We start from the raw sequence: 23,064 nt of genomic DNA, 5'->3' as shown, positions 1-23,064 counted from the left end.
CCTTTTTATATTCAAATTCCTTTGGTGGTCTTCAGTGGGCATGGATTTCCTACATAATGCAGGCCTGCGCCATTGAACCGAAGCTTTGAAGGACAAAGGGGCTTGGAAAGTTTAGCACAGAATGGGCCAAGGTGGCAGCAGCTTAACACGTAGGTTACAGAGGGTGGAGCCTGCAAACTAAGATCCTTTTAGATCTTTGCTATTATTCCTACCTGTTGGAGGTGACCAGTAGCCGAGTGTAGGAAACTGTGGGCGTAGAAGCCGTGTATGGTTTTAAGACCAAGCCAGGTCCTTCACAGGGCCTTTCTGGAACCAAGTCTGGAAACATTAACTGAATGAAGCGAATGTGACATTGAGCATGATCAACTCTGCTTCGGGTTGTGATGTGTTCTGGAGTCTGGAGAGAATGGACATGTTCCCAGAGCCTCCGTGGAAGCTGTTGCCATTGAGGCTGTGTTCCTGGAAGCCCTGGAGAGCGCCGATCGGCCCTGGTTCTGTTGACTCCCCTAGAAATGATCATAATGAGTGAGTTAACCCAGAAGCAGAAAGACTCAAAGGGTATATACTCACTTATATCTGCATACTAGCTCAAGGGGCATGTCCCATGAAAGCCTTCACTTACCAGGAAACTGGGACAGAGGGGAGGACATCCTATTGGGACTCTAGATGAGAGAAGCATGGGAGATAGCAAAGTAGAAGGATCCAGAGGGTCTAGAAACCTACAAGTAGAACATTATGATAGGCAGATTTGGGCCCAGGGGTCCCGCTCAAACTAAGGCACCAGCCAAGAACAATACAGGCGGTAAATTTAAGCCCCTACGCAGGTCTAGCCAATGGACAGAACATTCTCCACAGCTGAGTGGAGAGTGGGGTATGACTTTCACATGTACTCTGGTGACTCCCCTTTGTCTTGTTCCAGAATCGAGCTCCGGGCCCTGGGCAAGATCTCTGAAGGCGAGGAGCTGACGGTGTCCTACATCGACTTCCTCCACCTCAGCGAGGAGCGCCGGCGGCAGCTGAAGAGGCAGTACTACTTTGACTGCTCCTGTGAGCACTGCCAGAAAGGGCTAAGGGACGACCTCTTCCTGGCAGTGAAGGAGGACCCCAAGGTACACAGCACCCTGCTTCAAGCTCTGAGGCTGCCTTCCCAGGAGCTGGGCAGAGTGCGCATGGGGTGGAACACATAGCAGGGCAGGCAGTTCCCAGTTGGTACGTTTGAAGAAGCCAGTCTTCTCCTCGAAAGAAGAGCAATGGCCTGACTACACAGCTATCGTGAACATTGGACAAGGCATAGAAAGGCTGGCACAGGGCACTTGGCGTGATTACGTTCCCCACCCTGACCCTGTGCAGGTTAAGTAAGGTGGAGAACTTCACATCAAAATCCAATAGGCGAAGGGCTTTGATATGGTTTCCATAGTTCTGTAGAGATGGGTGCTATGGATGGGGAAGGCTTGCCAAGGCGATGCCAGGACTCAGTTGAGCTGGGTGGAGCTGAGCTGCCAGGGGACAGAGTAGCCGGTTATGCCTCATGCCAAAAACGAGAGTGAAGTATTTAGACACTTAGACCTATGTAACATAGACACAAGAAGCAGAAACCAGAGAAGGTGCCAAATTCTGCTCATCCATTTCCCCCCCTTGAAGCATACAGGAATGGGGTGGGGTCAGCATAGGCATGGGGGCATTGTTCTGCTGTTGAGAGGATTCTGTCAAAAGGCTGCCTGTCATTGGAGGACATGACCTGTGATTCTGTCGGGGGGCGGGCAAAGCTCAGGGTACAAAATAACTGGTTGTTAAGTCAGAGTGAGAAAAAAAACTATCTTCAAGGCTTCATCTCTTCCTGAGTAAGAAGGTCTCAGCAGGGGTATGCAAGAGGTTAACTGGATGTTTCTGTAGAACTGCTACTCCATTAGTGTCTGTGAGATTCACATACATGAGCCTATAAGCTCCCCCTCTGTATCTGGTGTGTAGCAGGAAATGTGTTCCTGGTCAGAGCCGAGGGGCCAGGTGAATTCTTTGCTTCTAGTCACATGACCTATCTCATGGTTCCATTACCTAGTAGTATATGTGCTCATTAATGCTTAGGGTCCCACCCCAGTACATCTCTCTCTTTCATCCCTGGGCTGCCCTGTAATTTGTAACGTATTTGTATTCGTACTATGTCTTATAGACAATTTTCTCCAAGAAGTTCTACTTCTAAGACTCCACCCAGAAGAGACACTTACACGTTTTGCTATAAGATGCATGGATAAAGATAGACCATAGTGATATTGTTAGGAGCAATAAAATAGTGTGTGTGTGTGAGTGTGTGTGTGTGAGTGTGTGTGTGGGTGTGTGTGTGTGTGAGTGTGTGTGAGTGTGTGTGTGGGTGTGTGTGTGTGTGAGTGTGTGTGGGTGGGTGTGTGAATGTGTGTGTGAGTGTGTGTGGGTGGGTGTGTGAATGTGTGTGTGAGTGTGTGTGTGTGTGTGAGTGTGTGTGAGTGTGTGTGTGTGTGAGTGGGTGTGTGAATGTGTGTGTGTGAGTGTGTGTGTGGGGGTGTGTGTGTGAGTGTGTGTGAGTGTGTGTGTGTGTGAGTGTGTGTGTGAGTGTGTGTGTGTGTGTGTGTGTGTGAAAGCCCCATCAAATCAATACACAGTAATGTTTAAACAGAGAAAAACACCCTAAGCCATTTAATTGCATGAAGCATGTGTCTATATGCAGCTCTGCAGGGAGATATGTTCCTCAAGGGAAACAAGTTAAGGGCCCAAAGCTGTTGTGTACATATCTTAGATTGCTGGAGTTGCTTTACCACATGCCCGGAACTGGGTAGTTTAAACCTCGGTGTAACCAGTCTTACAGTTCTGAAATCTGAGGACCACAGTCCCACCTTCGACGGTCTGTAAGGGAAGGTTCTATTCTAGATGTTTCTCCTTAGCTTGTCGGAGGCTGTCTTCTACCACCGTCTCTTTATATTCTCTTCCTTTTGCTCATTGGTCCCTCTTAAGTAAGGTCACCAGTCAAATGGGTTTAGGGATCCACCCCTACTTTATTCCACATGACTCATCTTAAGTAACTGTATCTGCAAAGATGCTACTGCAAAGAGTGCAAGGCTGCATTCTGAGGTCTTGGGGCTTAGTACTTCAACGTATCATTTTGAGAGGATGGCACTCAATTCATAGCATTATGGCTGTTTCCCATGTTATAAAAAGAGATATGCATGCACACGTTGGTGTGCAAGCATAGTCAGTATCCATGAAGAAAGAAATAGAAGAAAACTGTGACCAGCTGGTCAGTGAAACGTGGAGCAGAAACATTTAATCGATTTTCCCATGCAGGAGATAAAATAGTTTGTGCCAAGGATTATGTCTTTTATAGGAACAACCTTTTTAAAAAATAAATCAAAGGGCTTGTATACTGTTATTATTTAATTTAATTATATATGTGTATATATATAATTTTTTTTCGTAAATAGACAAGATCCTTTTTTTCCACTGGGTGTGGTGGCACACGCCTTTAATCCCAGCACTCAGGAGGCGGAGGCAGGTGGATTGCTGTGAGTTCTAGGCCAGCCTGGTCTACAAACTGAGTCTAGGACAGCCAAGGCTACACAGAGAAACCCTGTCTTGGAAAAAAAGATCCATTTTCCCCCTTTCAAAATTCTACAACATATGGTAGTTTAAGCCTTTCTGTATTTTTGTGGGTTTCCATCACGGTAGAGCAGTTGCTAGTGGTGATAATCTGCTGATGCCTCGCAGGTTGACATGTCTCTGATAAAAGATTGGTGGCTTCTGCTCAAACCTAACTAGATTCAAAGCAAAATCTTTCGAATATTTTTTAGACACCAAGTTAGGTTTTCTATTTTAAAACATTTAAATTACATTTATTGACTGAGTGTGGTAAGGCATGCCTTTAATTTCAGGGAGGTAAAAGTAGGCTGGTGTCTATGAGTTTGAGGCCAGCTTGGTCTACAGAATGAGTTCTAGAACAGCCAGGACTACATAATAGAGAGACCCTGTCTCAAAAGCAAATAGACCACCCCTGCAAACTAAACAAAACCCAAACCACATGTGTGTGTGTGTGTGTGTGTGTGTATGTATGTGTGTATTACATATGTATGCATGTATATATTCATCACATAAGCAGGCACGTGGATGTGGAAATTGGAGGACAATTTCTGGGAGTTGGTTTTCCTACTTTGTGGGTCCCAGGGATTAAATTCAGATTGCCAAGTTTAGTGGCAAGTGCCTTTACCCACTGGGCCATCTTGCTGGCCTCTTATATTTGGTTCTTTATCAAAGATATAAACTCAAAAATAAAAATAACTCAACTTAAATACTTGGACAGGAAAGATTATACACACATTGATAGTTTTTGATTTATTTATTTTTATTATGTATACAGTGCTTTGCCTGCATGTGTGCCTGCACACCAGAAGAGGGCACCAGATCTCATTATAGATGGTTGGGAGCTACCATGTGGTTGCTGGGAATTGAACTCAGGACCTTTGGAAAAGCAGTCAGTGCTCTTAACCTCTGAGCCATTTCTCCAGTCCCATTTATAGTAGTTTTAATGACTTAATTTGAGATAAAGTCCTGTTGTATGGCCTGAGCTGGTCTTAAACTCATTATTTAGCCAAGACTGGTTTCTAACTCCTCACCCTCCATCTTGGCCTCCCTCCCAAGGGCTGGGATTGCAGTTCTGTGCCATGCTAGCCTATCATTTTTCTTTTCTTTCTTTCTTTTTAAGCCATTGCAATATATTAAGGGGAAAAAGAAAAAATGAGGAGGCCTGTTTTCAAGTCCAGGTATGACCCTGAATGTCTGGGCTTGGCCAACGCTCTTCCTTTGGGGCCTCATTTTCCTTGTCTGTTGTTGGAAGTTGGAAGAACTTAAACTTAAGTGTTTCCCTCAGCCTCAACTTGTCTTGATTTGCATGAGACAGTGCCTCAGGAAGCCCCACCTGGCCTAACTTGCTGTGTACCCATGGAGGCCCTTGAACTCCTACCCTTCCCCCTCAGACTCCCAAGGCTGTAAGTACAGGGCTGAGCTACCATGCACCGAGCTCGCTGGTGTCCTTCTACTCCTTTTAACACTTTCCCGCAGCCTGGTAAGCAGCGCCTTGGCCAGTCAGCACCAGAAATTCTCCTGCCGCCTTTATATGCACGGTAACCTCTAGGAAATGCAAACAAAAGCTCTAAATGAGAAAATGAAAACAAAATATAAAACACCTCCCTTAGTTGTACCTCTGAACACTTTCTGTTTATCCTGATTAGGTGTTTTTTTGTTTTGTTTTTTTCTCTTTCAAGCCTGCAAGGCTACGTTTCCAAGACCAGGTACAAGCATCCTTCTGCTGTTCTCTTCCCTCTTTGCTCATGCTGCCAAGGACAAGGTGGTAGCAAGGTTCTGAGCCTTAGTCACCGATGTGTAAAGAGGGGCTGGAGAGGTGATTCAGTGGGTAAGAGTGCTTGCTGCTCTTCCAGAAGACCTGAATTTATTACCAACAGCCATGTTGGATGACTCCAACTTCATGGAGTCCTATGCACTCTTCTGATCACTAGAGACATATGAACACAACTGTGCACATGTATACACACACACACACACACACACACACACACACACACACGACAGGTCTAGCTCAGGCTGCATAAACTTATTTAAAAATCTATATTTAAAATGCACGTGTGTGTGTGTGTGTGTGTGTGTGTGTGTGTGTGTGTGTGTGTGTGTATTTAGTATAAATGGAGTTACCCAACTATTTTGGGTGATAATTCTCTGCCCCCAGACTGTAGATTGCCTGGTACAGAAAACCTCCCTTTGAGCTGTTGGACAGGGATGTCCAAGAGACTCCCAAAACTACTGCCGTTGCCCTTGGCTAACTCCCAGCATTGAAGGTGAGACTCTATTGCAGAAGACATAGCACACCAGAAACAGGGCTTGGAGGAACTGAGCTATAAGCCTCCTTCCCGAGGGCTAGCTCTCAGGACATTGGAAGGTGCTGTGCAATCTTCCAAGAGAGAAAACCAAAGAGTAGTGCTATCCACACATAAAGCCTAAAAGCCACCATGATGACTAGCCCTGCAAGATATCCTCAGTGATTGAACAGTGTCAACTTTATGTTGGCAGTAAACAGCAGATGTCTAATTGGACTTGAGGCTCAATCGCTAGGAAAGAATTCACGCCTGGCATTGTGAATTTAGCCAGCTACCCATGGATAGAGAGGTCATGCATCCCAGAGGAAAGCCTATTACTCTCCTAAGCCAATACAGCTTCTCACTGTATTCTACTTAATGTTTGTCTGTTTGCTTGTTTTGAGACAAGGCTTCTCTGTGTAGCCTTGGCTGACCTGGACTCTCTTTGTAGACCAGGCTGGCCTCTGCTTCCCAAATGCTGGGATTAAAGGCGTGCACCACCACTGCCCAGCTACATACTGATCTTTGTATTTATAGATAAGTGTAGTTCTCACTCCTCAACAAAGAAGCTTCTTTTTTGCACAGTCTATGCCAGAAATACACAAGCAACCGGTCAAAATGCGGAGGGTAAGTGACCACAAGGTGACCAACTCCAACGGATATACCTGCAATGCAGCCTCGACACCCAAGGCTCAGGGAAAGTTACAGAAAGGGGAGCAGAAAGTTTCTAAGAGGCAGAGGACCAGGACGCCTGCTGTGAGATAGTGTCTTCTAGACATGACAGGAAGCCACACCCATCAAATCTCAACAGCGTGGCTGCCAATGCAAGGCTTGTATAAGGACAATAGTCAACACACCAGTGTGGACAGGGGACTCTTAGAAGGAAGGCCCCACCCCTAGATAAAGAGCTCCAGGCAGCAAATGGCTGCTGAGAGAGGGGGAATCAATCTTCCCCAGAGATGAGCTTCCTGGTAAGTTATTCAAGCCAAGTGGCCATCCTTAGCACTTGTGTGTGAGCAATGAGAGGGGTTGAGGTAGGACGGAAGTGAGGAAAGGATGTGACTACAGTGCTCACGTGTGAGATCCTCCAAAACAAACAGCTTAAATGAAGAAAGGAGAGAAAGAAGCATGAAGAGGTGTTTGGGAAAGCCACAGGGGTCTTTAATGCACTTGAAGAAATGAGACATTCAGAGTGCGGAAGGCTGATTCCTGCATTACACTGAATAAATTCATCACGGGGAATGCCCAAGCTGGCAGGTACTTGGAGATAGTTGACTACTGTTTCTTTTTTGGTAGTAGTGGGATTGAGCTTTAGGCCTTATGCGTGCAAGGCAAGTGGCCTGCCATGGAATCACATTCCTAGCGTTAAGGTACTCTGATCTAAAATGGGCTGCCCCACGAAGCGATCTCAAACTGCATGTCTCTCTCTCCCCCAGCCCTCCCAGGAAGTGGTGAAGGAGATGATACAATCCTCAAAGGATACACTGGAAAAAATAGACAAGGCTCGCTCTGAGGGCTTGTACCATGAGGTGAGAGCACTTTTAATAGAGGATGGTGATGGGGAGGGGGTGAAGTAAGGGGGGTATGTGAAGAGAAAAGGGGAGACCACTAAGTAGGTTCCATTTCCTGGAAGACTGCTCCTCTTCATGCCCTTCCATCTTAGCACCTATTAAAGGTGTATTCTCAGGGACTGCTCAACCCAAGGAGATCTGGCCCAGAAGAGCAAAAGCTTCTGCATCCATGTGTGAGGAGCTGGGAGAATGCCTATGACAGCTCAGAGGGGCTGGGAGAATGCCTGTGACAGCTCAGATGGCATCAGAAATGGAAGAATGGACACTGAGAATGCCTGCTTGTTTTCTGTCACTGACTATATGCCTTCTACACCCTGTTGCTGCTCACTGGGCATTCAACTTTGGCTCCTAAGCCCCCATGGCTTCTCTCTGGCTGTATACTGTGTTGACTCTGTTTCTTAGCAATTAAACTTTATTATACAACCCAACTAGCTTATACAAGAAGGAAAAAGGTTAAAGGGACAAAAGAGTGAACCTTCCGGTAGCCATTCCACGGGACGGGTCCTTAGGTGTCTCTCTGGCCTGTTGGTCCGCTGCCTGCATGCTCTACCTGCAGCCGACTTTGTTATTCTCTCTTCCCCAACTGCCTGAGTCACGTGGGAAGGACCGGCTCCTTCTCCCGGTGAGGGTCCATTAGAAAGACAATAGTCCAGGTGGGGTTCCCAGGTCGGCTTCCTGAATTCCAGACCCAGGATGGCTCCAGTCAGTCTGTCACAAGGTATTCATGGGGTGCCCCAAGGGTAAAACCCTCCAAGACTGCTCCCACCTGTGACAAGGCTTATTCTTTCCCACACATCCCCCTTCTCTTTAAAAAAAAAATTAAGAACTATAAACACACATATACATATATACATAATCATCAGGTATCAAGTACATAACCAAGTCCTTTTATACTTGTTAACCTGAGAGAAAATACTCCACTATCCTACCAAAGAGAGTCCTTTTCTTTCATGAGAAATTGTAATTATCTATCTATAAATGTGTTTTTAATTCTTAAACTAAAGCTTCTAGTAACACTGTGGCTATCTAGTCTTCAATCCCATCAGAGACCCAAGAAGGAAAATCTATCTAATAAAGGACGTGCTGGCAGGTAACTTCCAAGTTGCATAGGACAGAGAGAGCAGACCGCCTGGATAGTCACCGGAGTCTCTCCTTCATTGGGGCAATCAGTCTTCAGCCTTATCGGCCCAAAACATCCAACAAACTGCTTTTTGAAGCAGGAAATCCAACGGTCTGGTCCATCTAGTCTCTTCAAAGCTGGACAGTCAACTTTCCAGCATCACTGTTGATCATTGCAGCCAGTCAGCCTGTCATCAGCAGTAGAGATAAGAGCAGTTTCTCCATCCAGTGACCATTCTGTCACCTGCGTCTCTTGAAGCCCCCATCTTCAGTGATACAAATGGAGAAGTGGCCAGGAGTGGATGTCTCTCTCAGTCAGGAAAGCCCTCATCCTTAAATGCCATATTCTGTGGATCTCTGAAGAGTTTGAAAACCAACTCTATCTATTCCTACAGTTATCAACTATTCTTTTGAAGACATATACAAGAACCGCCAAGACTGCTCCCACCTGTGACAAGGCTTATTCTTTCCCACAATACTGTAATCATACCTCCTCTGACCAGGACAATTTCTCTGAAGTCTCTGCAAAAGAAATCTAGGCATCAAGGTTTCATAGTTTCCGTAAGATTTCAGTGGGCAGCCAACTGGTTTGCAGAGACATCCATGGCTTAGTTTTTGGAGATAAAGCCTTTGTATGTAAGGTAGCCTTGAACTCTCTGTCCTCCTGAGTATTGGGAATCACAGCATATAGCACCATACCTGAGAAGTTGTTTGAATTAATCTCAGTAGCTTGTTGGAAACCTATTCTTGTGTCTTGCCCTCTAAGCTGGAAGGTATTCCTTCTGAAATAGAACAAAGGCACCATGAATCAGTGGCTCCCCCACACCCCCCTCACCTCCCACCCCCCAACTCCTCCACCCCACCCCCAAGCTCATTCTCAGCTTGAATAAGCCAGGTGTGTATGCCACTAGGGTATGCTAATGCGGTAGTTGATTTTACTTCATGTCTGTTTCATTTCCCTTCTTTTGGTCCTCCCTTACCACTTTGTCCGTTGCACGTGTATGAGCCCTTACTAGGGTGACCAAGACATTCTCCCCCCACCCCTGTTCCCCTCCCCAGGTTCTGTCAGAGAGGAAGAAACCATGAAAACCAAGTGTTATGCATGGTAGGGACGCTACGACAAAGGCATGTGTTAGGAACCAGGATGACTGCTGGGGCGCCATGAGCTCCATTCTTCTGACTTCCCCCCTCTTCACTTCTACCCCCCCAATAACATCACAGGCTGATGGCTAGGCCTTAGGGGTGGGCACTTACCCAAACCATATCAACACATTTACTTTGTGTGTTTCTACACATATGTATGAATATGTGTACACATATGCACACAAGTTTGGTGTATAAGTCGATATACACACATACATGCACATGTGGTTTCCACAACTCTGCTGCCCATTGACTGAAAATTCCTCATTTTGTTGTATCATCTTGTTTGGTTGTTTTTGTTTTTTGAGACAAGGTTTCTTTGTGTAGCCTTGGTTGTCGTGGACTCACTTTGTAGACTAGGCTGGCCTCAAACTCACAGTGATCCTCCTGCCTCTGCCTCCCGAGTGCTGGGATTAAAGGCGTGTACCACCACCGCCAGGCCGTTGTGTCATCTTTATGTGCCGCCTCTACCTTTTTCCATGCCTACATCTTAGCCATGCAGACCATTTTGTTAGTTCAAACCTCAGACCTTGGGTTTTTCCCTCTGTCAGAAATGTCTCCAGCTTTCAAAGAGTGAGTTTCAAAGAGTGAGTCTTGATTCATCTGTCAGCCCAGCGTGGTCTCCGCTATAGTGGTGATGGATGAAGCTGTGTCTCCCTCCAGGTTGTCAAGCTGTGTCGGGAGTGCCTGGGGAAGCAGGAAGCAGTGTTTGCCGACACCAACCTCTACGTGCTTCGGCTGCTGAGCATTGTGTCAGAAGTCCTCTCCTACCTGCAGGCCTTCGAGGAGGCCTCACATTATGCCAGGAGGATGGTGGATGGCTACATGTAGGTGATGGTCCTGAGTCTCTGGCAGTTTCTGGAAACCCTCTCTTCCAGCAATGCCAAAGAGATGGCACACATTTGGTTGTTCTTCCTCTACCCACAAATGGCATCAGCCACAGGCCATGGCCATGGCTATGCTTCTCCTTACAAATGAAGGATTTTGTTGTTGTTTGTTTGTTGTTTTTTCTGAGACAGGGTTTCTCTGTGTTAACAGCCCTGGCTGTCATGGAACTCACTTTGCAGACCAGGCTGGCCTTGAACTCACAAAGATCCGCCTGTCCCTGCCTCCCAAGTGCTGGGATTAAAAGCATGTGCCACCATGCCTGTCACAAATGAAGCTTTTTATCATGGCATTTCCAATATCAATGATCAGTCAGAACTGGTCCTCAGATGAAACCTCGTTGTTGTCTCCAGTTTGTTTTTACTTCCTTACTTGTCACTTGAGCACATCTTCTGCTTTTGATTTTTCTAAATGAAACTTGATTTTAAGTGTTTGGAAAGCTTTTTTTTTTTTTTTTTTAATTCTCCCTTTAAAAGCCTATGACCAAACCTTTAACACATAGGTCTTAGAGCTGAGCACTTATTCAAACCATAGCAATATATTTGCAATGTGTATATTTTTGCACATGTGTGCATGTATGTACATGTATACACATAAGTATAATCTGTGTGCAGACATATACACATGCATGCATGTAGTTTTCACTGATCTGCCATCTTTGCCTGTAATTGATAATATGCTGCTTCCTTATTCCCCTCACCAATGCCCTCTCTTGTTTTCTGTGTTCACATTAGCATAGGGACTTGTGTTTCTGGTCAGAGGAGAAAGTTGTCATAAGAAGGCCTTTCTTTGGAGGGTGCTGCTCATTAAAACTGCAGCCAAACTGTCCAGCATGCTAGGAAGAAGCCCTGGCAGGAGAAGAAAATGCAGGGCAGCCCCAGGAGGGACACTGAAGTTTTATTTCCCACATGAGACCTGGGGGTGCTCCGGATGCTACCTTGCTCCCTATGCTCAGCTTAGAGGACAGCCATGGCCCTCTTTGTCCATGAAGCCTTAGTTTGGTGGTCCACGTCCAATTCCCAGCTCTCCCAGCTTCACCGTGTAGGGCATTAGTCAGCTCTGTGTATTTCAATACTCCACAATGGGTCAACATTGCCTCAGCACTAGTGGGAAGACTACAAGGGCATGCTCAGTGGGACTCAGTACTGGCTTTGGTGTCATTTCCGTTTGCTGTGACAGAATACAGATTAGAACCGAAAGGGTTTATTTAATTTACAATTCCAGGTCACAATCCATTATTGTACAGACCAAGCTGAGGTCACATTGCACCCACACTCAAGGGTGGAGAGAATGAATGCATGCAAGCTCGTGCTCAATTTGCTCCACTCTGGCTGTCCTGGACTTGCTTTGTAGATCAGGCTAGCCTTGAACTCACAGACCCACCTGTCTCCTCCTCCTGAGTGCTGGGACTAAAGGTGTGTACCACCATGTCCAGCATCCTCTCCACTCTTAGCAAAGTTTAGGATCTCCTGCTAAGGGAATGGTGCTATCCATAGGTCCTCAAGACAGTTGCCCACAGACATACTCATAGCCAACCTAATCTAGAAAGTTCCTCACTGGACTCTTCTCTCAAGTGATGCTAGATTGTATGTCAAGATGACAGTGATAACCATCAGAGCACATTAGGGGTTGTCCTGTGCTGTAGATGTGAAGACAGTTGGGATGGTGGGTCACGGTTACTTTCTGTGTCTTGGCAGGAAGCTCTACCACCCTAATAATGCCCAACTGGGCATGGCCGTGATGCGGGCAGGGCTGACCAACTGGCATGCTGGGAACATTGAAGTTGGGCACGGGATGATCTGTAAAGCCTATGCTATTCTCCTGGTGACCCACGGGCCCTCCCACCCTATCACCAAGGACTTAGAGGTAAGTAGCATCCTGAAGCTGGGCAGTCTCTTGAGATGGGAGTCCTGGCTCATCTGAACTTTGCTTTGTGGAAGTCTACAGACTTCCGGCTAGACCTGAAGGGAACTTAGAATGCTTTAGCCCATTCCCTTGATTAATATAAGAAAACAGAGACCCAAGGAAGGGGAGTACTCTGTTTACAGTTATCCAGTGGTAAGGTCAGAGATGGAAAATTTTATATGCAGTATAGTAAGCTTGTCAAAGGCAGAGTCTCTGTCAGTCTTACTTACCACAGCGTTCCAAGGCTCTGAACATGTAGCTCTTTCTGCATCTTCCCTGAGTGGATACGTGAGAGAACAAAGACTTCATTGTGTGTTGTACACTATACTCTCTTCGACCTGCTGTAAAGTGCACAGAAATCTTGGATGGTGTAACAAGGGGGCTGAAGTAGCCGAGTCTCTTTGTTGAGGTCCTATTATCACAGAGTTCAGGATCAGCGGTTCAGATCCAGCTCCTTAAATGACAGCAAGAAGACACCATCTCTGTTGAGAAAATCCTTCGGCTATCAGCTACTGGATCCTGGGTCCAACTCCCTCTCTCTGTGGTGGTAGGCATTCAGCTGCAACACTGTCAGTCCACAGTGGTTCCCCACCCCCACCACGCAGGCATGCATGCATACATGTTTCTGAAGGGATAGAGTTGAATTTTACTGACCAGGGGTCTTTTATCCAAAGATGTGTCATGACCGTGTCTTGGGGACGTGCCGTTTTCAGTGCTATATCTGTGTCCCACAGGCCATGCGAATGCAGACAGAGATGGAGCTGCGTATGTTCCGCCAGAACGAATTCATGTACCACAAGATGCGGGAGGCTGCCCTCAACAATCAGCCCATGCAGGTCATGGCTGAGCCCAGCAACGAACCAGCCCCAGCTCTGTTCCATAAGAAGCAATGAAGACCTTGTTGGGGAGTGGGGGCAATGTGGCTGGGGAGTTGGGGAAATTACTACCTTGTGTCCCCCAAATGTCATTTTGGTTCAGTTCAACTCAGCTTAGCTCTCTCTCATCGCAGACCAACTCTTGCTATATGTGTCAGGTGCTAGTCTCCACCATTTACTTAATAAAGAAGCCCCAAATATTATTGGGCTAGAAGAAAAAATGTAAGCAAACAAGGCACAGTGTCATAGTAAATGCAATGGCAAACTCTAAGGAAAGGGGTTCAGAGAAGGTGAGTGTGTGTGGGTGGGGGAGGGTGACTACTGATGGGACTGTTGGTCTCCTCTGTGGTTAGGAATATTTAGCGTTTTGCAGACTGGCATGGGTGATGTCCTGTATCCTCAGGCTGGTGTGGCATTATAAACAAAGGACTGGGGCTGTGTTTGGCCCTTTGAGATCTACTCGGAGACCTGAAACCCATTTGAGATGGTACCCAGAAAGAGGCAGAGGCCTTGCTCAGATCACCTGTGGTCTCAATTCCTAGCCTGAGCTTGAAGCACAGTTTTAGAAATAAGTTGAGAACACAGAGACAAGGAATTTTTCCCTTCCTGGTCCTATTCACCAAGCCTGTATGTCCTCGTGATGTGGGGGTTACTTGAAGAAAAGCTGAGGTTTTTCATGCTGTTGAGTAGTAGGAGTGAGAAAGGCTTTTTAGGGTGAAGCTGAGGGTCCGTATGCCTGGCAATGGTGGGCCCAGAAAAAGTGGGTTGTAGGGGTTTCCAGCCTGGTTAGTCTGCATTAGCTTCATCATTGGCCCAGTGAGTGACTATTATTTCCTATGCTAATTCCTTTACGCTGTCCACGCTCTGGGGGGCTCTGCCCTTAAGAGAAGGCAGTTCAACTGGCCCAGTAGCTGGCCAGAAGTGTGGCTAGTTTGCTCTCACTTGCTGAGAGGATAACTTCCATCTGAGAGATGAAGGCCCAAGGATGACCTCTTAATATCTGGGACCCCAACTTTCTCACCAGCATGGTGAGGGATCATGAGGTAAATTACTTTGGTTGGGGGCATCACCAAAACTTCTATGAAACCTTGTGCTACCATTGACCCCAGAACTCTAACATCGTGAAGTCACATGATTCCCAACAAACTGTCGTTTATTTCTATAAAAAAATGTTAGCTCCTCCATCACCACTCTTTCATCCCAGAATGATCCCTGGCCTCCCCTTGAGCTCTGTCTAGCAGCCGAGGCCTGAGGCATGGACACCTCCCCTCGATTCTTCTTTGAGGATTTGTTCTTCTCTAGAAGCTTCTATAAAAAGACTGACCCTTATTTCAAGCTCCACCCCTCAGCCTTAGAGACAGCATCCATATTCTCCAATGGGTGCATTCAAACCATCACTCCTCTCTTTCCGAGACACAAGTCCTGGCCAGGAAGGACCCTTCCTTCCTTTGCCATCACTGTCTGTCCACCCATGTTGATTGTTGTTTCTTCTCATCTTGCTAAACTCTGTTTTCTTCAAAATTAATTATTCTGTTTGCACTTCTCTATCTCTCTCTCAGAGCTGTAGACTGGGGCTCCGCCACTCTTACTAGCTAGCCTCCGCTCCTACTATGGCCTGCTCTTCCACTGCCCTCCAGGCCCCTTGCCATTCCACCATATAGAGCTCTCTCTCTCTCTCTCTCTCTCTCTCTCTCTCTCTCTCTCTCTCTCTCTCTCTCTCTCTGTCTCTCTCTCCTCTCTCTCTCTCTGACATGGGTCTGTCTACTTAGCTCTGGCTGTCCTGGAGTTCACTGTGTAGACCAGGCTGGCCTTGAACTCGCCTAGCCTCTGCTTGCCTCTGCCTAGAGAGGGGTGGGATTATAGGTGTGCACCACCACACACTGGCCTTCTTTAATGATGTTGATAAACATGTTGAGGACCCACCCTGATCACCATCTCCAAAGCTGGGAGTTCTCTTCTTAGTTTTAAATCTATTGCTCCTCTTTTTTTTTTTTTTTTTTTTTAATTTCATCTTGAACCCACTGCACACTGGCTTTTACTTTTGTCCCTCTGCTAAAATGATTCCTTTCTAGTTCCTTATATGTTACCTTGCCTCTCTGTCAGCAGCATATCCCAGACTTCATCTCTGTGACCCCATTCCTTTGTGATGATCCTCTGATGTGATTTCTCTGGCTTTCACTGGTCTTGTTCCTCCACCTGCCCCTGAGATGCTGGAATGTTCCTGAGTTGATTTTGTCCTTGGTTCCTTCTATTCTTGCTCTGCACTCTGCTAAGCGTGAGTTTAGATGACACTTTATGTAACAACTACATTGAGGTTTCTGGTTCTTATTCTGTTATCTGATCTTATAACCTGTGTTCCAGCTCATATCCTCCTGGTGCTCTGCAGGGACACCAAAGTCAGCATGACCCTAATGAGACCTTAACACTTCTAACACTTAGTCATTCTGAGAACACCACTCAAGGACACCACCTCCTTTATCACATCTGGGCCACATCCCTTTGTTCATTTTTCAGTCTCCAGCACAGGTCCTGGAGCATGGTAGGTGCTCATTAAATGTAGATTGAGTGAATAAATGAATGAGACCCCTATCTTGAAGTTAAGAGATACACACAATGTATTTTGAATATCTATGTTATACCTCCAGCAAAACTCATTGAGCCTTTGCCAGTGTGGTGGTGCATCCCTGTAATCCCAGCACTAGGGAGGCAGAGGCAGGTGGCTTGTTGTGAGTTCGAGGCCAGGCTTGGTCTACCAAGAAAGTCTAGGACAGCCAAGGCTACACAAAAAATTCTGCCTCAGAAAAAACAAAACCAACAAAGCAACCAAATAAACAAAAAGCTCATTTAACCTCCTGTATCTATGGAGCATGGCTTCCTTCTTTCTGACAGTCTTTCCAGAGAGCTTGAGCTCATAGGGTTTCCTGTAATAATGGAAAGGACATATATCTGTGGTGTCCAGTTTAGAAATCAGTAACAGCATGTGCCTACCGAGCTCTGGAATAAGATTGATGACATGAACTTTTTTTTTTTTTGAGACAGGGTCTCTCTGTGTAGCCTTGGCTGTCCTGGACTTGCTTTGTAGACCAGGCTGGCCTTGAACTCACAGCCATCTGCCTGCCTCTGCCTCCTGAGTGCAAGAATTAAAGGCATGGACCAGCACACCCAGGAACACGAACATTTTATTTTTATCTAATTTCAATTAATTTGTGTAATTAGGCAAGGTGGCCAGTGGTTGCAATGTTGAACTATAGTTTTATAGTTTTATAGTGTTGTTTTAAAGAGCATGGATGCTGATAAAAACCATTGAAGTTTGCCTTCTTCAGAGCTCTCTGGACACCAGGCTGGTGCCTTCGCCCTTGCCTTAGTTTCCACGTTTACCCTTCTGCCTAGCTTGGTTGTGAAGACTGGATTTGTAAAGCCCTTAGGATACCACCAGGCCATAGGCATGTTTAAAGAGAGCTCACCAGTGGTACACTGGTTGAGACCACATTGCTGCTGGAGTTTAATTTTCCCAATTAGAAGTGTAAGGAGTGGTTTGCGGTTGTGCTGAAATTGGCGTTGTCAGCTGTGGGAGCAACTGGCATAGGTCTGCACAGCATGCTGATCGGCAACCTCAAGTTGGCCATGATGGGAATGTTATGACCAAGCTCGTTGTCTTAAGCTTAGAACACAAGTGTAAACTTATAAAGGTGGAGAGACAGAATGGATCCTTAGAACAGTAATGAGTCCTCGCTTAAGCTGGAGTGGAGACTGTACTCTCAAACCTTCACCCTCAGAGCCACACTAAACATGTCTAAGAGTTCTATGCACCACCCTCACCATGAAGCTATCGGCATCCGCCCTGTATTGCTGAACCAGAGCACTAACCACAGTCACCACCTGGTGACTCTCTTGGGGACTGCCCCTCTAAAGATCTGAGGAGGAAACTGTGATGGGACTGTCACATGGCCAGAACGATCTTCCCAAAGAGTACTTTATGTTCAGGGTGTAAATCCATCATTAAGTATCTGCTGCATCCTGGGCCAAGTCCAAGCTCCTTTCCAGAGTAAAAGGATTTACAGTATATTCAGTTCTATCTCTGCCTCCTCTCACTCATGTCCCACTTTCATCATACCCGCTTGCAAAATAAACAACCTCAGATGCTCTTGGACCTCCTGTGATTATTTTTGTTTTGTTTTGTTTCGTTTTGTTTGTTTGAGATAGGGTTTCTCTGTATAGACTTGGCAATTCTAGACTCGCTTTGTAGACCAGGCTGGCCTCGAACTCACAGAGATCCGCCTGCCTCTGCCTCCCCTGGTGCTGGGATTACAGGTGTGTGCCTCCATGCCTGGCTTCCTCCTGTGATTCTTTTCTGATGTGGAACACTAGAAAATCATGGATGCTCAATGTGTACATTAGGATGGATCCAGTGAGACAACTCAGTGGGTGGACACACTCACCATTAAGTCTGACAACCTGAGCTCAACCCCAGGCCCCACAGAATGGGAAGAGAGAACAGACTCTCGCAAGGTGTCCTGGCCTCCACAAGTGTACAAGGCACCTGCATACCCACTTCCCCAAGTAAATAAAAACCGAACTGCACATGCCTTTAATCCCAGCACTCGGGAGGCAGAGGCAGGTGGATCTCTGTGAGTTCGAGGCCAGCCTGGTCTACAAAGTGAGTTCCAGGACAGCCAGGGCTATTACGCAGAGAAACCCTGTCTAGAAAAAAACCAAACAAATAAGTAAATACATTTTTTAAGTGAAAAAGTGCCCACAACTGCTGCCTCCATGCCATGCAGCGTGGGGAGGGAGAGGATGGCCAGAGGCCCACCTGCCAAGTGGCATGGCTACAGCAGGAGCCACTATGTTGTACAAGCACGTGAAGCAGAGAAGTTTGAGCAACACAAAGAGAGGCGGGACTGGAGACTTGAGGGTGGGGAGGACTTGTGTTGTGAGTAGCCTGCTCTGCCACAGCCTGTGCTGCTCCTGAGGGCCATGTCTGAGTCTGTGGCCATGCAGCAGTGGAGGGTCTGTGTTGATGTCTGTGGCTCGTGTTACCACTAAAGACCCTGCAGATGTCCCTGGTCTGGGCTGCCACCTGGGACCATGTTGAGGTCAAGGGCTGTGCAGAGCTGACTCCACTCCTCACTGGCTATGGCACTCTGAAGGTCTGGCTTCACCTCTCACTGTGTGCAGCACTTGGGAGAGGGGGGCCCTGAACCTCCCTTGGGCTGCACAGTAGACCTGTCCCTGGTGGCTTGGGTGAGCCAGTCTCAAGGATGTGAGAGCAGGAGAGCTGTCCCAGCCCCTCACCAGATGCAGCACTTGGGAGATCAGCCCTCACTACAAGGGAACAGCACAGCAGAGCTGGCTCTGGTGGTGTGAGTTCAGGTGAGCTGGCCCCAAGGGCATGAGAGCAAGAGAGCTGACTCTGGCTCCTGCCAATGGGGGCATTGGGTAATCTAGCTAGAGCAGTACTGGAAAGCTAGTCCTGGAGGTGTGGGTGTGGGAGACCTGACAGGCTGACCAACTGAGCTGCCACACTGGCACAGATCCATGGCTTTGAATCGGCCCATTTCAAACATTTAACTCATGTATTAACTACTGGAGTATGTGAAAGGGCTAGTTTTGTAGATCCAAAGCTGCAGGATCTCCATGACACAGGGTAACAAGTATCTAAGAAGAGTCCCAGTGAGGATCTGATGCTGATAGTGTAGCAGAAGCCAGAGGCCTCGAATCAGCCCAGCGGCTCATTGCAAGGAACATTTGCAAGTAAAGATGTATGGAAAAAAGGGCATACTGTGAGATACACTGTGACATACTACAGCTTCCGTGACAAGATTTTTTATGTTTTGTTTTATTTATTTATTCTTTTTTGTTTTGTTTTGTTTTGTGGGTGAAGTTGCAAGGGCAAAGGGCAACTATGAAAGGACAGGGATTGGCGTGCATGATATAAAATTCCTAAAGAATCAATAAAAAGCTTTTGTTTTTTGAAAGTACTCAGAAGCTTAGGCATAGACTTTGTTGGAGTCTCTCCTTTACCCTTTCAAATCCCTTTCTTTACCCTAATGCAGTCAATTATAAAGAAAAAGAACAAAGAGAAAAACAAAAACAGAAAGGAAAAAGGAAGCAACTGTTTTATGGACATATTTAAGAATGGTCATTAGCCAGGAAAGTGTTCTTACGGGAATGAGAGCCGCCTCTTTGTGAAATACCAATAGGATAGAATAAAGGGCTGTTGTGTTAGTATATGTGTCCTCACAAGCTGGTGTGAGTGTCAGGGGTGGGAGCGAAGGTGGTGGTGAAGAAAGGACCGGCCAAGGTAAAAATAGCAGAGACCACCAACAGCTGTTTGTTCAGCCTTTAAGTTCTCTGGGCACCTGTAGAAAATCCAGGTTCAGCGTCTCCCAGGGCAAAACATACAGCTCCTCCCCATCCCAGAGCTGATGTCAGTGCAAGACCCTGTAGGAGACATTTTGGGAAATGTTTTTGTTTTTGTTGTTGTTGTTTTTGAGACAGGTTTTCTCTATGGAGCCCTGGCTATACTGGAATTCATTCTGTAGACAGGATGGCCTTGATCTCAGAGATCTGCCTGCCTCTGCTTTCATAGTGCTGGGTTTAAAGGTGAGCACCACCACTGCCCAGCTCATTTCGGGGAATTCTATCTGATGCCTAGAAACTTTGCTGAAAAACCTTCGAACTACTTTTTCCTAGCTTCAGCGTCAAAGAACTTAGTTGTCTGCTTACTGACAAAGCAAGCCTCTTTCCCTTGTTTCATTAGTCATGACAGTTTCTGTCAATGCTGTGAATATTACATTGTTCTAGTTCTGTTCTGTTGTTGTGTCAAACACTATGACAAAAACCAAAACCAAAACAAACAAACAAACAAACAAAAAAACCAATTTGGGCATAAAAGGGCTTATTTCAGCTTACAGCCTCCAACTGTCAATCATTGAAGGAAGTCGGGACAGGAAGTTGAGGATGGAACCTGGAAGCAGGAATCAAAGCAGAGGTCCTGGAGGAACATTGCTCATTGTCTTGCTCTCTCTGGCTTGTGCTCAGCCAGCTTTCTTATATAACTCAGAGCCACCTGCCTAGGGATGGTGCTACCCACAGTGGGCTGTGCAATCCCACATCAATCATCAGCCAAGACAATTTCCTACAGATATGCACATGGTGTAGGCGCTGTTTCTTAACAATTAAACTTTATTTTACAACCCAACTAGCTTACACAAGAAGGAAAAAGGATTAAAGGGAAAAAAGAGTGAACCTTCCGGTATCCGTTCCACAGGACAGGTCCTTAGGTGTCTCTGGCCTGCATGCTAGTCCAGCCTGTTCGCTGATCCACATGCACTCAAGCCCGGTCTCAACCTGTTGTTTTCTCCTCCCCACCTGCCTGAGTCGCGTGAGAAGGGCGGTCTCCTTCTCCCCTTGAGGGTCAATTAGAAAAACAATAGTCCAGCTAGAGTCCCCAAGTCTGCTTCCTGAATTCCAGACCCAGGATGGCTCCACTCAGTCTGTCACAAGGTATTCATGGGGTGCCCCAACGGTAAAGCCCACCAAGACTGCTTCCACCTGTGACAAGGCTTATTCTTTCCCACACATCCCCCTTCTCTTTTAAAAAAATTAAGAACTATAAACACACATATACATATATACATAATCATCAGGTATCAAGTACATAACCAAGTCCTTTTATACTTGTTAACCTGAGAGAAAATACTTCACTATCCTACCAAAGAGAGTCCTTTTTTTCATGAGAAATTGCAATTATCAATCTATAAACTTGTTTTTAATTCTTAAACTAAAGCTTCTAGTAACACTGTGGCTATCTAATCTTAAATCCCATCAGAGACTCAAGAAGGAAAATCTATCTAATAAAGGAAGTGCTGCAGGCAACTTCCAAGTTGTATAGGACAAAGAGAGCAGACCGGCTGGATAGTCACCTGATTCTCTCCTTCATTGGGGCAATCAGTCTTCAGTCTCTTCAAAGCTGGACAGTCAACTTTCCAGCATCACTGTTGATCATTGTAGACAGTCAGCCTGTCATCAGCAGTAGAGATAAGAGCAGTTTCTCAGTCCAGTGACCATTCTGTCACCCGCATGTCTTGAAGCCCCCATCTTCAATGATGCAAATGAAGATGCGGCCAGGAGCGGATGTCTCTCTCTGTCAGGAAAGCCCTCATCGTTAAATGCCATATTTTGTGGATCTCTGAAGAGTTTGAAGACCAACTCTATCTATTCTTACAGTTATCAATCTATTCCTTTGAAGACATATACAAGAAATTAAACAAACCTGCTCTATGACAAAGTTAGTATCTAGTAGGATTTTTATGTAACTAAATACCAACTTCCTGAACAGATTATTAATAGTTTTTCATAAGACATTAGTGGTACATGAATAATACATTAAATAAACATTGAACTGAAAGAAAATTTTTAATTAGCATTAAAACAACCAGAACAGCAGAGCTCTCAGCTCTCTAACTCATAAGTGCAAATTGGCAGGTATGCTAGCTCAAGGTCCCAGATGATAAGTTACAAAGAATGCGGAGCTAGGAGACAAAGGCCTATTGAGTGTTCCAGGGACCGGCTGGCCGTAAAAGATAGGGAGGATACACAAGGACAAATTCCTGAGAGAAACAGGTACCTGACATGATCGAGTGAGTAATGAGCCAAGACCCCTCATCCGATCTTATGGTATTTGCTTAATTCCCCCTTGAGGCCTGCACACAATGTTCCAGGTTTGAGTTTAACCAGATGTGTTGTTAGCTCAGATAAACATTGCCCTCGGGTTCCGAGAGAAACAGGAACCAAGAATTGTTCCCGTGAGATTAAGTCTGACTTTACCTCAGATCTGCTTACACAATTTGCTGATGTTCGAAACAACCAATCGTGTGTGGCCGTGCCAAAACTTCCCGCTCCCCCCGACCTTTGACCATATAAACCCCAAGCCCCTGGGATTCTGGGTTGACCCCTCTGTCTCCTTCGTGAGATACGTGTCGACCCAGAGCTCCGCCAATAAACTGCCTCATGTGTTTACAGCAAGACGGTCATTTGTGTGTCTTTGGGTGCGCGCCATCTGGAGGCTTGAGTGAGGGTCTCCCTTCGGGGGTCTTTCAGAACAAAATGAACTTAAGTTTCTAACATACACTATATAATATTTTGTCAATATATAACATACAATACATAAGGCAAAAATGAATGGCAATATACAATTTAAGTTCTTATCAATATGAAGCAAAAGTTGAAGTCTTAAATTTCCATCAATCAAAAGTCTTAAATTTTCATCAATCTACAATACTAATGTAGGATTTTTGAAGCTAGTAGATTCAATAATCTACCTTTTATTATACAAACCTATGTCCTCCCTTCCTTCCTCCCTTTTCCTTAATATTAGAAGGGATAGAAAGTAAGAGAGAAAGAAAGATAGAAGAAAGAAATCCCCAAATGAAACTTTTATTAATTGTAACTAACCGCCTTAGGCAAAAATGAGCATTGGTAACCCACCAAAAACACCCATCCCACCTACTGGGAATGGGAGCATCATGTTCTCAAAATTACTTTATGCTGTTTAGGAGAAAAATCTTTTTTGGGTACCCTAGAAAAATAATATATTGGCCAAGCGCTGGAAAAGCTAGCTGGTTTTGTTCAGTCCTTTTGGGATCGATCTTTTTGGCTAGCCAATTTATTGTT

At 45.8% G+C, this 23,064-nt stretch overlaps 1 protein-coding gene across 2 annotated transcripts in view; it reads left to right on the top strand.

The window, feature by feature from the left end:
* The window catches only part of Smyd1 (SET and MYND domain containing 1), a 46,147-nt gene extending 32,694 nt beyond the window's left edge, over nucleotides 1–13,453 (top strand). For both annotated transcript variants that reach the window (XM_051154688.1, XM_051154687.1), the window contains 5 exons: nucleotides 920–1,109; nucleotides 7,325–7,417; nucleotides 10,385–10,548; nucleotides 12,304–12,472; nucleotides 13,246–13,453. In XM_051154688.1, coding sequence (XP_051010645.1) covers nucleotides 920–1,109; nucleotides 7,325–7,417; nucleotides 10,385–10,548; nucleotides 12,304–12,472; nucleotides 13,246–13,404 — 775 coding nt within the window. In that variant the 3' untranslated portion in view covers nucleotides 13,405–13,453. The remainder of the gene's footprint in view (nucleotides 1–919; nucleotides 1,110–7,324; nucleotides 7,418–10,384; nucleotides 10,549–12,303; nucleotides 12,473–13,245) is intronic.
* The last annotated feature ends 9,611 nt before the right edge of the window (nucleotides 13,454–23,064 follow it).

The sequence above is a fragment of the Acomys russatus genome, chromosome 13 (genome assembly GCF_903995435.1).
Source record: "Acomys russatus chromosome 13, mAcoRus1.1, whole genome shotgun sequence".
Taxonomy (NCBI): domain Eukaryota; kingdom Metazoa; phylum Chordata; class Mammalia; order Rodentia; family Muridae; genus Acomys; species Acomys russatus.
The sequence above is the reverse complement of the archived record's forward strand: the minus strand, read 5'-3'. Positions and strand labels throughout refer to the sequence as shown.